The 18,414-nt window shown below is 35.0% G+C and overlaps 2 protein-coding genes across 4 annotated transcripts; one reads left to right on the forward strand and one right to left on the reverse strand.

Annotated features, from left to right (window-relative positions):
• Positions 1 to 169: 169 nt before the first annotated feature.
• On the reverse strand, positions 170 to 4,474 carry LOC110419092 (zinc finger CCCH domain-containing protein 18-like). 3 transcript variants are annotated; one of them, XM_021431976.2, is made up of 8 exons: positions 4,197 to 4,474; positions 2,252 to 3,207; positions 2,000 to 2,167; positions 1,729 to 1,908; positions 1,371 to 1,447; positions 973 to 1,143; positions 740 to 851; positions 170 to 645 (listed from the first exon to the last, which is right to left on the reverse strand). In XM_021431976.2, exons 2-8 carry the CDS (start codon positions 3,178 to 3,180, stop codon positions 576 to 578), a joined length of 1,707 nt encoding a protein of 568 aa, XP_021287651.1. In that variant the 5' UTR covers positions 3,181 to 3,207; positions 4,197 to 4,474; the 3' UTR covers positions 170 to 575. The 3 variants fall into 3 exon arrangements, with proteins under 3 accessions (XP_021287651.1, XP_021287650.1, XP_021287652.1); XM_021431975.2 differs by having other exon boundaries at positions 4,193 to 4,474; XM_021431977.2 differs by lacking the exon at positions 4,197 to 4,474 and adding an exon at positions 3,363 to 3,876.
• A 6,154-nt stretch (positions 4,475 to 10,628) lies between these two features.
• On the forward strand, positions 10,629 to 18,313 carry ERMO2 (Sec23/Sec24 protein transport family protein). The gene is made up of 14 exons (XM_021431966.2): positions 10,629 to 10,822; positions 11,696 to 12,820; positions 12,922 to 13,060; positions 13,539 to 13,729; positions 14,339 to 14,446; positions 14,552 to 14,755; positions 14,858 to 15,089; positions 15,186 to 15,335; positions 15,561 to 15,717; positions 16,235 to 16,362; positions 16,462 to 16,784; positions 16,868 to 17,053; positions 17,538 to 17,778; positions 17,927 to 18,313. Exons 2-13 carry the CDS (start codon positions 11,753 to 11,755, stop codon positions 17,769 to 17,771), a joined length of 3,120 nt encoding a protein of 1,039 aa, XP_021287641.1. The 5' UTR covers positions 10,629 to 10,822; positions 11,696 to 11,752; the 3' UTR covers positions 17,772 to 17,778; positions 17,927 to 18,313.
• Positions 18,314 to 18,414: the final 101 nt, after the last annotated feature.

Consider the following 18,414-nt stretch of genomic DNA (forward strand, 5'->3'; position numbering starts at 1 on the left):
CTGCTTGGAAAGAAGCAGTATACTTCTTGAGATTGAAAGATCAAGTCCTCTGTGACAATTATCAGTAATCAAACTAAGGTAAAAACTGCGATGTTTGATACCAACAGATCTGATATAGATGAAGATGATATTATGTATGAAGTGAAACAGGATGACACTAGAGATAAACTTGGTATAAATTTGCTAAAAAGATCTACCCTTTGGTTAAAGTTATTTCAATGCTATTGCTCAGTGCTACAGAGATTTCTATTGATCACCTAAAGAGACCTATATTACATCCTCTTCTAAAGATCCATACCTCTTGCCTTCTTCCTGTGATTTAACATCAAAAAAGTGTAGAACCTTCTTATATACTTCTATGTATCATTATCTTCTTGCTTTGCCACTTCAAAATCAAGTAACAAAGGGGAGATCCTTCGTACACGATTTCTTTGATAGTATGTACTTTCAGGATACTTTGATTAACAAACAAGCAGGGGAAGAACAAAGAACCTAAAATGGGATTCTTTTATGTATAAGTTTTGGCCATGTCAATCTTTGAGCCGGTACTAACTCTATTCTGTGTGTTGCTGAGCCTAAATGACTGTGGAAATGCCACTAGCTATAGGAGAAGCAAAAGGGCTATCTGGGAGATTAAGTCCTTCACTGCAGAATACATGAACATCAGAAACAATCATTAGAGCCCAAGTTGGATAAGAGGAAGAAAATCTGTAGTTTCAGGTTATACAATATGAGTTACCTCTCCTGGTCAGTGTTGGTCTCTATGCGCTTGATTTTTTCATCAGATGCAGCACTGGTGTTGAAAGCTTCCATCAGATAATTGAATTCTGTTGAGGGGAAGTTGAGTTGATCTGCATGGTGGAAAAGGAAAGCATTTAAGGGAGAGAAGGAAAGAGGAGAGAAAATTTAAGGGAGAGAAGGAAAGAGGAGAGAAAAGTTAAGGATATGCACAAAAGAGAAAAGGTTAGACACCTTCTGAGACTTTTAACCCATCCATGGAGTAGCCAAAGTAGGACTGATGAGCCTGAGTCTTCTGTGCCAAATGCATCTCTGATGGGCTCCTCCCCTCAAGTTCAAAGATTTGTTCTGGATCTTCTATAAACTGCTTCCTGAACAACCTAGACGTTGCATATCCTCTTGGAACTGAGAAAAACATACATCAGATGAGTACAAGTTATTTTACATGCGACAAGATTAAACATCACAAAAATATAAAGGATACAGTTTATTTGAAGTGTCTGCCTTAAGTTTCCATCGAAGAAACCTTGATGGCTTTTGCCAGACCAGAATGATGGCCCAAGCTAGCATGTGTTTTATGTATTTAAGAAACTTAATTCTAACAAACAAGACTATAAAAAGAGGCTACTTACTTGAATGAAGCTCAGGTTCCATGTCTATATAGTGCGGAGAATAGTACATTGGAGACTCAATTCTGTCCTGGTACTTCCTGCATGAAAACCAAAACTTAACATGAGACTCGAAAGTAAGGAAGAAGAAAACAAGCTAGAAAGCCTATAGAATTTGCTGATTAATGTTTCAGAAAGCAGAAAAAGAAAGTCCAACTTTTGGAATAACTGCCATGAAAATATGAGAGTCCAAAGCTATGACAAAACCATACTGCAACATGATTAAGAAACCACATAATTTAACAATGGAGTTATCATATTCTGCATTCCATTCATGGATTTCCAAATGTGGAAATGGAAAATAAGAAATAATTATATATACCTGTCAACCAGCTTTGACTTTTCCCTGTAAGGTTTCACAAGAACACGTGCTCCACAGACATAATGTGGATTTCCTTTGGCCAAAATCATCTTCACAGTATCTGCACTGACAAAGGTTACAAACCCAAACATCCGTTTCTGTTGGCAGGGAATCCTTACATCTTCAACTTGTCCATAATTGCTGCAATTAAGAACAAGAAAAATAAGAAACCTTGAGGATACTGATTATATAACTGCAACTAAGCATGCAAAAAGCTTCAAGATCATGTTACCTGAAATAGTTGGAGACATCATCTTCAGTAAAAGTGCTCTCAGCTGGGAATGTAAGATATATCTGTCGCGATCCACTAACAATTGGACCCGGATCACTTCTATCATTTCGATTTTCCATATACTTGGGTGCGTCTTCAGCCAAAATGACTGAATGCTGTCCATGAGGTCTGTGACTCAATCACAGAAGAGTCGGTCAGTTGAATCCTCAAGGTTAATCTTTTATATAGAAGATCAAAATTCATAAATCATACCTGTCAATTACTCGAATACTATTTTTCAATCTAGCAAGAAGCTTTGTCAAACTGTAGCCTGCTTTGCCATGCCTCTGGCTCTCAGTGAGATAACCATCTGCCTGAAGAACTTTACCGTATTTCTCATAATATAACAAAGGGAGAGATGCAATTGAAACAGGTTCCCCTCTCCTTGATTTCAGGAGCTCTACAATTTCCAGCTCTAACTTCTCAAGCGGGATAACGGGATCTTCATTAACAGCATCCATTGAATTATGACCAAACATATGCGGGAAGTTATCCGAGACTTGGCCATGGAAGTACCTACAATTACTTCCATGTTTACAGTAACCTTTGTTGAAATAATGACAAGTCTTAACTGGAAACTCAGACAGGTTTTGATGCCGACGTCCTGTTCTCACACCAAGATTACCCAATGCAGCATCTGAATAACAATAATCAGTTGAAAATCCACCATTTCCTAAGTTTAAAGACTCCATCTGCTCCTCCAGGCTCAACAACTGAGATTGACTTTGCAGTTCAGATACAGAATCCAAGTAAGCCGATGGCATAAAATCAGAGTTATGCTTTGCAGCTAGTTGTTGCTCCCAATAGGGAGATGTGACCTGGAAGCTCCTGGGAGACAAAAAGGGCCTGGAGGAGACAGGTGGTGAAAAGGAAGTGAACTGTAAGGGGAATTCTGAACCAGGGGCCGAGTTCATGGAAGGGGATATAGGAGGTGACCCTGATTTAAGAGGTAGCTGTTGTAGTTCAGCCTTGGCTTTGTAAATTATTTCCTGGATAACCAAATCAGGACACATAGCCAACTGAACCATCTCTTGGTCACCATAGCCTTGCAAAAGAAGAATTCCTATAACCTTTGCGGCATTCTCAGGTTCAAGTTTCCAAATTCTATTGAACAAAACTCTCGTACAGTCAGAAAATTCCATCTTGCATCTAGTTTATCTGTTTAATCACTGAAGATAAAAAGGCAAAAAAAAAAAAAACCATATTGTTAGTGCTTACCAAGGGAACAGACAAAGAAAAAGAAGTGCATCCCAAGCCACAGCTATGGTATCCAATCTAACCCCTACTGATGGAAAACAAAGCAGTACCAAAAAAGAATGTATACCTGTAAAAAGAATTATAGAACAATACAATAAGAGGAAGACAGAGAGACTATTTCAGGTCAAAAGTATGGAATCTACGAGAGAAAGTGAAAATTGCAGATCCAGTAAACCAGCAGGAAAACACAAATAAATACACCTAAAGATGAAACCAAACCTAGCAAAAAAAATCTAGGTTTTTGTCTTCCTATTTTCCATCTCAGAGGCTAATGAGAAAAGGGTACCTATTTCTGGAAATCTAAGTTGTAAAAAGAAAAAGAAAACCAGAAAAAGCCTTGCACAATTACTAAATATTTAAAGAAATTAAATCTGAGCAAGACCCCCCCTAGAATAAAGCTGCTAAGCCTGCTAGAAGCCTAGAAAAGGACTTTTTATCCTAAATCTGGAAACAAAAAAAGAACCAAAGAAATCACATTTAAAATTAAAAAATTTATATTTTCCAAGCAACCAAACATGGTAAACAAATCATATCATAAACACACAATAATTTTTTTCCAAAGAGAGAATATTATAGAATTTGGAAGTCTACAAAGTACAAAACCAACCAGAAATATTGAGGAAGTGAGAGAACTTGAACTTAGTTCCAAGCATTAAACTTTTTTTTCTTTTTTTTGAAAGAGTCCCAAGTCATCTACAACTCAAAAACCAGACTTTTCTCATGGTTTAAGCAATCCAATAGGAAAACAGAAAGAAAGGATAAGAACCCAGAATTCAAAACTCAAATATCTCCACAAAAAAGGCAACCCTTTTGAAAATAAAATAAAATAAAATAAAACTCATGATAAAGATAACAAAAAAACAAACAGCCAACAGACAAAGATTTCATTCAACTTACCAACCCAAAGCTGTTTCAGTTTTCAAGTTGCAAGCTGACAGCAGCAGCAGCAGCAGCAGCAGCAGGAAGTAGAGAGAGTACTTCATGAGAACTCAGTAGGAAGCTGGTCTCGTTATGGCTCACTTTCATGTTATTAAAAGAAAGGACATCAAGGTTTTATCTCAAAGAAGAAGAGAAGAAGTAGTAAAACCTGACAGACATGATGCTTTTAGAGGAGAGAACAACACAAACTGGCGCTGCAGGGCTTACTGTCTTATGTCCTTGGAACTTCAATTCAACTGTACACAACAACAACTTGGTAACTTTATATAAAGAAAAAACAATTCACATTACATATGATTACCATAGAAAAATATTTATTTATTTATTTATTCAATTATATAAAGGAATTTATAATTGTTATAAAAGAATTAATTATCTTCACAGCTAGATTTTATAATGAGTCACAGAGAATTAAGGCATTATAATTTCCTTGATTATCGATTTTGATTCCAACAGCTTGGACTAATTAAATTTACATAATTGACCTTTGTTTATAAGTACAAAAGTAAACTCAAAACCTCATAAAATTAATTAATTAATTATATTTTTATAATAAAAAGGGTAAGTTTAAAATATTAATTTCGGAAATTCCAATGTGTTAAATTTAGATTTCCCATTACACATGTCGGCCAATGAATCACTAGAGTGGCACAAAGGTGGATATTACTTTTTGTCTTTTGAGAGCATAAGCCTCCTTAAATACGGACCGTTGGATAATCATGGTATGTAGACGATATAATATTTTATTCATGGTTCATCTCGTTTATTCAATAAATTAAAAATTTAGAGATGTTTCTTGTGATATCATACACGTGAAAGAGTTTTATGTTGATATAAAATACATATATATATATATATGTTCGTTTTTACGAAATAATTATGTAAATTTAATTTTAATTATAAATTCATTTCATATACCATAAAAATAATATCGAAATACTTCAATTTTGTAAATAGACATATTAATATATGTTTGTAATAAGAACTTTGATGAATTATTACATTCCGGGTTTATCTCATTTATTCAATAAATTAAAAATTCAAATACCAATAATTAAGTATTTATTAAATAAAATAGGGAAAAAATTAAGGATGGATTGGTAAATAAAGAAGATGGTAAGGTAGATATTAGGAAATAAAAAGGAGCTTATTCAAGAAGGTGGAGACCAATTCTACAGGCTAATTATGTGGGGCTCGCAAGTCAAAAGAAGAAAAAAATTAATTAATTAATAATTAATGTTATAATTATTAATTGAATAAGTAAATTAAGATATGATTAGAAAGAAACGGGCTTTTCTGTTGTGATTTATCATTATTCTCCGGATCTACTTGCTTATGGTTTCTGACTTGATCATTTACATCTTTTTACATTAAATATATATAATACTATACATATCTTAGTCAAAATAAAAGAATATTATCATCATGACATGTACTAATTAAGATAATCAAGTTGTATAGACATTAGGGTTAAGCATTCCTCAATTCGATTTCAAAATTTTAGGAATCGAATTAATTGAATTTTTAGAAAAAAATATCGAACTAATTGAATTATATCTTAAAATTGAAGTAATCAGATAAATCAAATTAAATACTTATTAAAATCAAAATCATTCATCATGGCATGTAATTAAGTTGAATAGGTATTAGGCTTAAGCATTCAATCAAACTTTTATAAAAAGAAATAACTGAATTAATTGAATTATATCGTAAAATTAAAATAATCAAATAAACTGTATTGATTAAAACTGAAACCGTTCATCGTGATAGGTAATTAAGTTGCATAAGCATTAGGGTTAAACATTTAATCAAAAGAAATAACCAAATCAATCGAATTATATCATAAAATTGAAATAACCGTATAAATCATACTAAATAACTGAATTCAATCCTTTTGGATCTTAATCTTCACATTAGAATTAACCTAATTAGCTTATTAGAGTCTACTCTCAAAAGAAAACTCTTTTAAGCAAGAAAGAGGGTTATGAACATTCATTATGAAAGGGTAAAGAAAAGGTTAATTACTTAACAAAATAAAAGTTTGTGTGGGATTTGGTACCAATTATTTTCACTTCTTTATTCTTTAGTTCAACAAAAACTTTAGGGTATATAGCAAGCTTTCTTTAAGAAGAAATCATGATTGTTTAACAGTGATCAAAGGGAACTATTGATTTCTTTTCTCTCCCATTGCTTGTTCAAATTTGAGAGCAAGAGGTAGATATTAGATCTTTCCTATGGAGGGCTTTGATGTGATGAGGAAGATAAAGAAAGATACAAAGAATATGAAATGATTGGTAGTCTTGGTTGTTGGGTCATTATCTCCATCATTTCAAGATAACCCACAGATTTTAATTAGCAAAGTTTGGGTTTTATCCTTTCCAACCAACAAACAAAGCTTGTGAAACTTAATCATTTGTATATATGGTATCACCTTCCTAATTAGAAATAAGAGAAAATATTTCATATATTTTTAAAAAATAAAAAAAATTGAACTATTTTTTTATTTGGGCATGTTTTGTGTAAAGAATTTTTATCGTTCTAATTTTATCAGATATAGACAAAATTTTAATTTATTATATATAACTCAGACAATAAACAATAAAATTTATATTCCTTTTCAAAAAGTTTTCATTATTTATTCAACTCAATTGTCGAATAAAAAAATTAAAATACATATTCCTCTCAAATTAAAAAGAGGGAACAATTTAGATCAAGTTAGTTGACTCATTTTCAATTTTAATATTTAAGATTATCATGTCATAAACATTGTAGGTCTCCCATTATTTATTTTATAATTAATTTTCTCCTATATCAATTAAAAAATACATGTCTTGTCCCAATGTTGAATCTATTAGAAGTTGATGATTATTTTTTAATAATGGAACATAATAAAAGAAAAAAATAATTAATTATTAAACTAATTGTCAAAAAAAATTGAGATGATGGCACCCACTTTTGTTTGTTTCTGCCAACAATAATTCATGGAAAAAAATACTTAAAAAATTCCTCATGTGTTTGCTTTATTTATGCCCTACTACAAATCAGTCCCTTTCTCATGGCCGGTATATATATGCAATCTTGATAAAGAAGTAGCTTTGCTTATTTAGATACTTATTTTTTCAATATAATCAAGTTGACAAGAGTTTATTAAATAATGAAGACAAAAACCTAGTTTATAACTATTGAAGGATGATGATGGTAGACATTATATTGGTTTTTAAGAAATTAATTAAAGTTAATTACTAATTAAAATGATGGGTTAACATCGAAAAATCGAAACCACCCCATAGTCTTTATCAATTCACATGTAACTGGATGATAAATATATTTTTGGTGTGCTGTCATCAAATTTTTTTTATATAATAAAAAAAAGATTCAAATCTGATTTTTTAAATGATCAAATTTAATTTTTTGAACAACGAAATTTATAGAATGTAATATTAAGTTCGCAATCAGATTCAAATCCGATTCTTTGATCTGTTATAAGGAATGAAATGATACTCATATATATATAGGTACAAAGCTAGTATGGAAAGTTTGAAAAATATACATAAAATCTAGGGCGGGATGAGATGCAAAATTTTGGGAGATATTTCAGAGTAGAAAACCATTTAAAACCCATTTGGTACCTCCATTTGTAGTCAAACTTTAACATGGCCTAAGAGCCTCTTTGGCATGCTAAGGTTGCCCCTTTTCCTTTTGCTTAGCTGCTTCACATGTTTTTCACCTAATCATTGCTATCTTTCCAGGCAACATATGGTGCATGTTTGAAAAACAAAGGCCAAAAAGGATGGAAAAAGAAAAAGCTACCCTAAAGGAAAGATGGGGAACCATTTTTTTTCTCCAAGTGCAATCAACTCTCTCTATCTCTTTTAGGTCTATCCATTTGTTGTTTAATTGGAGCCCTTTGATGCCCTCAAAGTCATTCAAAAAGGGTTTGTTTGACATGGAATAGAGAAAAGGGCCCCCCCATTGCCATGCTAGGGCTTTAAAAATGTTAGTTAACTACCCCACAATATGGGGGCAGACACGGGTGGAGTCACAATTAATGCAAAGTATTGCCTTTTTTTTTATTCAAGCTGTGTTGGTTTGGCCCCCCAATTGTGCTAAGTTTTTGTGCAATAAATGTGGGTGGCTCTACCTTGGGTCTACCTCAAATTATGATGACGAAGAGTCCTATTCCCATGGGATTTGTTGGCATTTTCTACCAAGCTTAAGTGTGGGTAAAACAATGGAGATATTGCTTCTTGTCCTCTCTATTAGCAATTAATGTAAGTGGGTTAGCTTCAAGTTTATGGAAAGAGTACATGTTTAGTAGATGTTTAAAGTCAATGATTAAAGTATGTGTGTGGAATTCTTTTATAGTTATGGTAAACATTTGAAATTGAATCCTATTAAAAGGATGGGGTGGAGGCCGGAAGGGAAGGTTGACTATAATCATCCATTGCGTAACCTAATTTTCTAGACAAGGAAAGAAAATATTAAGATATTTTTGGAATTGATTTCATGATCAATCATCAATACAAGTCTAATTGTTGTTAAGAGTGTATCACCTTGCCATTATTCATACAATCTTATGATGAACCGTTCATCTTTGCGATTGATTAGTTGCAATACGATAACTATAATAGATATACCCACATCATTGTTAGTGTATGATGATTATGCCAAATCTTCTATATTGAAAAAGATTAAGATGATATTGGAATTGGGTTCATGCTCAATCATCTATACAAGTCTATAATCATCCAATCACTGCTGAAATCTATTATTTATAAGTGCAGGTTTCATATAAAATTTTGAGCAAGGTTTATGCTTGTGACTGTCTTATTGTAGCACGATAATCTTAAGAGATAAGCTCACATCATTGTTGTTGTTAGTGTGCGTTTATGATCATATCGAATTTTTGATTCAATGATGGAAAGACTATTGACTTGGCAATATTTTTAGGCCTTGTCCAACATATTCAAAAACATAAGGTCCACAACAATTGTCTCCAAAAACAAGAGAAACCAAACAATTCAAAGGGATACGACACAAAGATTTTTTAATTGAGGTTGTCTCACAACTTGTACGAAGAATAATTAAGGAAGGCAATCTAACTAGTCACTATATCTATTGGACTAACCCCAAACCAAATATTCCTTTTCACATTCCATTGTCTCTCATAAACCTTAAATTGGCTAATTCCTACGTTAAGAAGATATTTTTAGGTTTGACATGAACCCTAATGTATTCAATCCCTAAGATGTGCCAATTTTGTTCTTGCAATTGTGGTAACAGGTAAGTCCATATCATTGAGTTACATCAACATCTTCAGTAAGGGTATATTAGGCCACCGGTCCCTTCAATTTACGGCTTTTTATCAATTTAGTCATCGAAAAGTTTCGAAAACTTCAACTCAGTGTACAAACCATTTGTAATACTTTCAAAATTAAGGGACTAATTGAATCATTTTCCCACAAAAAGAAGGGACCCTCATGTTATCCAACTGTACCCACGTTCATGCATTGATGAGAGGACAATATCTTACAACCATCAATTGGGGTCCACAGACACATGAGATAGCCAATGATCTTGCATATTGGTCAACATCAAACATAGATTTATAAGGATGTGTGGTCTTTATCGAGGCTTTGTGTGTGTGCGTACAATAAATGTATACAATGATCCATTCTGATTGTTGAATACAAATTGGGCCCCATGAAATGGTCGGCTGATCTATTAAACTCTTTTCGACGTTGATGTAATAGTGTAGTTGTTTGTTTTTTTGATTAAGGCAATTGTATAGTTCTTGAGTCCTTTGTGGTTATCCATGAACCTAAGTTGGGGATGCTCGACAACTTGAAATCATTTCCTCTTTGATTAGGGTTTGGGTATTTTCATTTTTTTTCTATTTTTTTAATATAAAACAACATTGAATGTCTATACTACAAAAATTTTTAAAATTTTAATATAAAATTTATCAAATAAAAAATATTTATTTTAACTTTTATAAAAGTTAAAGAAAAACAAACATTTAAAGACGGAGGTGATTTTTGTTTATAAAAAGGAGAATATTCTAAATTAAAAAAAAAATTCAAGGAAAAAATGATGAAACGAAGTTCTTTCTTGTTACATATCAAAGCAATCTTCGCCTTTTCCTCTTCGATATTCAAATTTAAAATTTTTAAACTCTTGAGTTTTGATAATCGTGGTATTTTCGTAATGAGATAAATTAAACGGAGGTCCAAATTCTTTTTTTCTGGACCTAGTTTGGGTCATTTGGGCCTATAAATAATATGGCCCAAATTCAGTTTCCTAATTGGGCCCTAAATGTTCACCAAGCCCAAACAATTGAGACAAGAAAGAAAAGGGGAGAAGAAGAGAGAGCTTCTCTCTTTGCAGGCAGGCAGTACGGAAGAAAATAAAATATATATTAAAAAAAAAACCCCTGATTGCCCCAAAAGCTGAAATCCTTCTCTCGATCTGCAATTCCGCGAACGGAATCCTCTTCTCTCTTTAGATCTCGGCTTCGGAGAAGTCGCTCAAATACGACGCCGTTCAGTTAGATCTCTGATGGCCCGTCACTGACGCTGTACGACGCCGGTTAGTCTTACACTTTCTTTCTTTGTTTTTTTTTGGTTTTTTTTTCTTAATTTTTCTCGGTTGCGGTGTGACACTGTGTAAATAGCTGACTTTTAAGTCAGAAGTGAAGCTAAGGTAGCGAATATGGATTAGTTGATTGGGAATTCAGTTAATGAATTGAATGGTTGTAAAGTTTTGAATCTGAACTGTTTTTAGTTGGGAGTGGGATTGGTATTGAATTGAAGAGTTGAGCTTTTTCGGAAATCAGTTTGAATTGAATTGAATTGAATTTCGATTGTTCTAGACTGTTCTGGAAGCTTCTTTTGATTGTCGAACTTTGTGTTACAGTTGTGATGTGAATATTATTGCTTAGAAGTGCATAAAGTTTGAGCAAAGGGGAGAAATCAAAGTCTTTGGGAGCTTAATTATGTTGTATGTGATCTTTAAAGCTGTTTGCGAGTTGGAATTTAATTCGTTGAGGTAGATTGTGCTTAGCTAATGTTTTTGCCTTAGATTCAAGGCTGTGATTGCAATTTCATTTTTGTAAATTAAGGGTGGCATGGAAGTTAAACATGGCGGGTGGAAGTTGAATTAGTGACAGATGGTATTATTAGGTAACATTCTGTTCTAGATTCAGGGAGGCAGTTGTTCTCTTTTTTCTCCATAAGTTACAGGCAGCATGGAATTGGTGACTGCAATAAGGTTGAAAAAAGTGATAATTTGAAATTTTTAGTTAGGAGTTCTGGGGTTTGTTTCCCAATGAGATTGGAATCATTGATAATGTCTGTGAAAAATTTCTTGCTTTTCGCCAGTCTTGATTAGCTAAATTGTACTGGTGTTTCATTGATTTTCTTTTATGAATGCTCACAACTTTGATATTACTTCTCTTGGCAGGTTTAGTTGTGAGAGATTGCCTATTAAGTAGTATACTTAGTCATATTATTGAAAACCATGGGGACTGAGAACCCTGGTCGGCCGAATTTTCCCATGAGACCTTCCTCTACCCCTTTTGCTTCTGCTCCTCCAACTATGACACCTTTTTCATCATCTGGTCCTGTGGTGGGATCAGAGGCCAGCAATTTTAGACCTACTCCACCAGGTGCTCCCCCAACTATGACACCTTTCTTATCAGCTGGGCCAGTAGCTGGACCTGTTCGTTTTAATGATCCATCAGTTGCATCTCCACCCATAACATCTGCCCCACCTGCTGGGGGACTTTATCAGCAATTTCCAACACCACCATTTCCTTCAACAGCCCATGCTCCTCCTACTCGTGCACCACCTATGGGGCAGCCACCATTTCAACCTCCTGCAAGTCAAGTATCAGCTCCACCAGTTTCTTTCCGGCCACCATCACAAGTACCACCGGTGCCAATGGGATCTCCACCACAAATTGTAAATTTTCCTCCATCTGGTGTGAATGTTCCTCAACCTCCATCAGATTCATTGCTTTCAGGGACTAGACCCAATTTTCAGCCGACTTTCCCCACTCCAGATACATCTTATTCTGCTACCAAAGCCACTTTCCAGCCTCCTTTTCCTGGATATCCAAGCAAGCAGCCTGTAGTTTCACAAGCACCATTACCTTTTCCTGCTCAGCAAGGAAGTTTTATGCCTCCTCCACCAGTATCATCTTCTTCCTTTCCTATTCAGCAAGGAAGTTATGTTCCTCCTCCACCAGTGGCAGCTCCCTTGGGCTATCAAACAAGGGACTCAATGCAACATCCAGGCTCTGCACCTCCTATTGGTGGCATCCAAAGCTTGACTGAAGATTTTAGTTCACTCTCACTTGCATCTATGCCAGGATCAATTGAGCCAGGACTTGATTATAAAACACTTCCTAGGCCATTGGATGGTGATGTGGAGCCAAGTTCTTTCGTTGAGACATACCCTATGAATTGTGATCCTAGATACCTACGACTTACTACAAGTGCCATACCAAATTCCCAATCTTTAGTTTCAAGATGGCATTTGCCTCTTGGAGCAGTTGTTTGTCCCCTTGCAGAGGCTCCTGAAGGGGTAAGTATCTCAAGAATCTATATCAGTTTACTTTTAGGGATGCAGTAACAGTCTTTTGTTGAAGACTTATATGTTTTTCCTGTCAATTACTGTTCTTACAGGAAGAAGTGCCAGTAATTAATTTTGTTTCAACTGGTATTATTCGTTGTAGAAGATGCCGCACTTATGTGAATCCCTATGTCACATTTACAGATGCTGGAAGAAAGTGGCGTTGCAACATCTGTTCTTTACTAAATGATGGTAAACTCATCTAACTTAAGAAGCAAAGATTGTGCAATGAGTCACATCAAGTGTTTTTAGTTGTGACTGATGCGTACAGCATCGTTTCAATGCCGTACATTCTTTTATCTGTTATCTATGTTATCTTTTGTCTCTGGAATGTCCTACTATTGGAGGGCAATGAGCTTATCCCTTACTTCTACATACTTTCTTGCTATGGGCATCTTCCCTTACACTATTTTAAACTATCTTAATTCATTGGTAATGTGCAAAATGCATAATGTATTCTTTCAATTGATTTAATATGGGTGTGGTCTGGAATTTCACATAGCAGGTTAACTATCACTTCTTTGTTGGCGAAGTAATTTTTGTTTATCTTTCAGTTGTATCCAATTGGTTATATTTTGCGGCAGATGTATGATTTTTTTTCTTTGTAAATCTCTTTAATAGTTGGTGTTACATTGCATGTATGCTTATTTGATTCAACTTCCATGTGCAGTTCCTGGTGAGTATTTTGCAAATTTGGATGCTACTGGAAGAAGAATTGATTTGGATCAGCGGCCTGAGCTTACAAAAGGCAGTGTGGAATTTGTTGCACCAACTGAATACATGGTGCGGCCTCCAATGCCGCCACTATATTTTTTTCTCATTGATGTTTCTATATCTGCAGTAAGAAGTGGTATGATTGAGGTAAGCATTTCCTTTAAAGCAGTTGATTATGTTTCATTTCATATTGTCTTGTAAGAAAGCATTGGGTTATTCAAATGTTGATCATAACAGTAAAGTTGTCCCATTGTCATGTGAATCACAAACATGTGAATTACAGTTGACCAGGCTGCTTTTTCTTTTCTTGTACAGCTATTGGTACTCTATATTATAGCTTTTCAGAGGGGTTATCTGGTGTTTGTGTGTTGTATGTTTGTGCTACTGGAAAGTGGTAGATGGGCTGGCTTTGCCACAATTTGTCTCAAACAAACATGTTTATAAATTAAGGCTTGTAAGATTCTTTTGCCTTGTTATGGCATCTGTAGAAAGAAAAGAAGCATGTGAGTTAGCCTTGCTGCTAAATTACAGGGTTTGGCTGACACTGTAAAGCTTGTTTAGGTGATTGTTTATCGGGGCTGTTCTCAGCATTTCCCCGGTCATAGTTGATTATATAAGTAATTTTGGGTCTGCATACTTTCTACTTGGGCATTTTGGTGACAAGAGGCCATGCTGCTTTTCCCTCTTCTTTCTGTACTTCTGCTTATTGTATTTGCATGTTAATGGTTTCTGCTGACTTAAAACATATCTGCATAGGTTGTTGCCCAAACTATCCGTTCATGTTTGGATGAGCTGCCAGGCTTCCCTAGAACACAGATTGGATTTATTACGTTCGATAGCACAATTCATTTTTACAATATGAAGGCAAGTGACTTGTGTGATCAGTGGAAAAGTTTTCTGAGATGCCTCAATTTTTCTCTATTTCAGCTGAAGTACTTCCAAACTAACTTTTGGTTTTTGTCTCTGCAGTCATCTCTTACACAACCTCAAATGATGGTAGTTTCAGATCTGGATGATATATTTGTCCCATTGCCAGATGATCTCCTTGTCAACTTGTCTGAATCAAGAAATGTGGTTGAAACATTCCTAGATAGCTTGCCCTCTATGTTTCAGGACAATGTGAATGTGGAATCTGCTTTTGGTCCTGCACTTAAAGCAGCATTCATGGTTATGGTGTGTTGTTTGCTACTATTAGCTTTTAACAATGAGATGCCCTTTAGTTTCTTGCTGATGATCGTATTCTTTAATGGTTGTTTGGCCACCTATTTATTGCAGAGTCAACTTGGAGGAAAGTTGCTAATTTTCCAGAACACATTGCCTTCGCTGGGGGTTGGGCGCTTGAAGTTGCGTGGGGATGATCTTCGTGTGTATGGAACTGATAAGGAACATACATTGAGATTACCAGAAGATCCCTTCTACAAGCAAATGGCTGCTGATCTTACAAAGTACCAGATAGGGGTTAATATTTATGCTTTCAGTGACAAATACACTGACGTAGCTTCCCTAGGTACAAAAATCATGTCCTTTTGGACTTTCAAGTTAAAAATGATATTGAAGTTGGAAGAGCTTTCAAACATACTTGATATCTCTTTTATGAATGTAGGAACCCTGGCAAAATATTCCGGAGGTCAAGTATATTATTACCCGAGCTTCCAATCAGGCATTCATGGAGAGAAGTTGAGGCATGAATTAGCCAGAGATCTCACAAGGGAAACAGCCTGGGAAGCAGTTATGCGCATAAGATGCGGAAAAGGTCTGCCCCGTTCTTTTGTTATTTATTGTTGAATCCACCGGTAACTCAATGCTATTAAGCCTTAATCCCACTGTAGTTGGGGTTAGCTACATGATTTTTCCTTTCAATCTATATGCTGACAGGGGCTAATGCTCATAGAGAATTCTATTTATTTGTTCTTTTTTTTTTCCGTATGATTTTGTTATGACAAAGCAGTTGATTCTTGTCATTTGGTACTTTCACCAGGGATTCGATTTACATCTTATCATGGGAACTTTATGCTGAGGTCCACAGATTTATTAGCACTTCCGGCTGTGGATTGTGATAAAGCATATGCGATGCAGTTATCCTTTGAGGAGACACTGCTGACAACTCAGACTGTTTATTTCCAAGTCGCTTTACTGTATCCTTTTAGTGGGATGCTTGGTATTGTGTGGCTCTGTTTGCAATAGCTGTGAGCGTCTTCTTGGAGCAAAAATTTTACTTGGTTAAATTTGAGAAGTTCCTTAATTGTGTGTCATTTTATATCTGTCCTGATCCTTATCTAAACAGGCTAGTCTCTGGTTCCTTTTACAATTAATTTTGAACAGGAAGAGCTTGTCGCTGACGGAACTTTGGGTCCTTTCTTATAAAATAAATAAAGTTCCTATTTCATAAAACATATATATTATATATCTTTTTCTTTGTGCATTATCCAGAGAATCCTTGCTGAACCTTGAGTCTTTATGTTTCATATCGATATTTCCTTGTGTTTGCAAGCCACAACTGGATGCATAATTTTTTTTTTCTCTGCATTGAGCTTGTTGAAATTATATCAATTTTAATTGTTTGGGTTATTCCATTGTTTGCTGAAACTGGCTGGCTTACTTTTAGAAGTGGAAAAGGATTTGGGTTGCTGATGTCTCTTTAACAATTTAAAGATACACGGCATCATGCGGAGAGAGGCGTATCAGAGTACATACAGTAGCTGCCCCAGTTGTTACAGATCTGGGAGAGATGTACCGCCAAGCTGATACTGGTGCCATTGTTTCTTTGTTTTGTAGGTTAGGTAAGTTAAACAAAACCCTTGTTCAAGAGATGCTATTTGTTTAGTGGATCTTGGTTTTAGAGGGTCCTTTATATTTTCTAATCAACTGATATTTTGCAGCAATCGAGAAAACTTTGACCAATAAACTTGAAGATGCTAGAAATTCTTTGCAACTAAGGATTGTAAAAGCACTTAGAGAATACCGCAATCTCTATGCTGTCCAGCATCGCTTGGGAGCTAGGATGATTTATCCAGAGTCTCTAAAGTTCTTGTGTTTGTATGGATTAGCTCTCTGTAAATCAGTACCTCTAAGAGGAGGATATGCTGATGCTCAGCTTGATGAACGCTGTGCAGCAGGTTTCACCATGATGGCATTACCTGTTAAAAAGTTGTTGAATCTTTTATATCCTAGCTTGATTCGTGTTGATGAGTACCTTTTGAAGGTAAAAGGTTTTGTGCCTTCGAATAATTTGAATAAAGATGTAGATTTTGCAAACTGAATATCACTTCTGTCTTATCTTTGCAGTCTGCTCAAGCTGATGATTTAAAAACCATTGTGAAGAGACTGCCATTGATTGCAGAAAGCCTAGATTCAAGAGGCCTTTATATATATGATGATGGCTTCCGCTTTGTTATATGGTTTGGTAGAATGCTTTCGCCTGATATAGCTAGGAATTTACTTGGGGCGGACTTTGCAGCAGAATTATCAAAGGTATGATCTCTTGTTGGTGAAGTTATTCTATGGTGGCAAGATTGTTGGATATTAGTATATGTTTCATCTGCTTAAGTGACCATTTTATGTATAAAGGATACTGATATTGTTGTTGGTCTTCAACATATATAAGATGTGCCATAAGTGTTGGCCTTACTGTTTATGAACTCTGCCTTGAGTACAATATGTCTGATTTGATTAATAAGTGAAATTTTGGAGTGGTCTTTATCATACAGGTTCTAAATATATATGACTGAATGTCAATCACAACCAATGACTGTGGCAATGTAATCTTCTATGTAATTTGCTTCGCTTGTTTTGATGGTTCTTTTATATTTTGGAAACTTTAGTGGATACAAATTTTTTCTCCATGATAACCGTATCTGAAGTTAATCTGTTCCTTTGACCTTTCCTTGGCCTACTGTGCCATGATGAGGTTGTACTTAATTCACCTGGTTCTTTATGTTTCCTATTTAAAAATCAGGTTACCCTTAGCGAGCATGATAATGAAATGTCAAGAAGGCTGATGGGGGCATTGAAGAAACTAAGAGAGAGCAACTGTTCGTATTATCAACTTTCTTATCTTGTAAGACAAGGTGAGCAACCCAGGGAAGGCTTGCTGCTTCTTGTAAATCTTCTCGAGGACCAGATGGGCGGTACCAGTGGTTATGTTGATTGGATAACACTAATACACCGGCAAGTCCAGCAAAATGCATGATGTACTGGTAATTCTCTGAAAGGTTTCAACAATTACTCCTTTTGTTCTGAACCCTTTCGAATCCAGTTTTCGCTAGAGACGGTTCTATTTTGGCACCGTAATAAAAAGTTATGCATCATGACTTGCTTTTGTTTCTGATGACTACGAATTTGCAGGTGGGGTTTCATCATCTCATTATTCTCTGCCTCAAATGTTATAAATTCAATCTGTATTCAGTCTCCGGTCGCCCCCTCATATCTTGGGTGTTGAATATATAGAACAGATCACCCGGAATATTTTCAGGAAATGATTTTATTTGTTCATTACAGGATTCAATAACTAGGGGAAAAAAAAAAAAAGAATGTGATATTGCACTGCTTTCATATTGAAGTGCAGAACGGATTAAATTTTTGTATGTGACAGTTAAATTATTGGCAGCAAATTTTTGTGTCATAAGTTTTTCTCTTGCTTTAGGGTTTTTTGGTTTAGAAAGAGGTGCGTGTGACCAATTGCCCAAAGCATTGGTTGAGTATACTTCGTTCCATGTTCAATATACTTTGGAATTTCAAAAATGTTTTGTGTTTATTTTTTCAATTCTTGAAGTTTTGATTATAATTTAGTTTCGGTCCTTCAATATGGGAAATGGACATTCCGCTTCACATAT

The sequence above is a fragment of the Theobroma umbraticum genome, unplaced genomic scaffold, assembly GCF_002168275.2.
Source record: "Theobroma umbraticum cultivar Fairchild unplaced genomic scaffold, ASM216827v3 scaffold_67.0, whole genome shotgun sequence".
Classification (NCBI taxonomy): domain Eukaryota; kingdom Viridiplantae; phylum Streptophyta; class Magnoliopsida; order Malvales; family Malvaceae; genus Theobroma; species Theobroma umbraticum.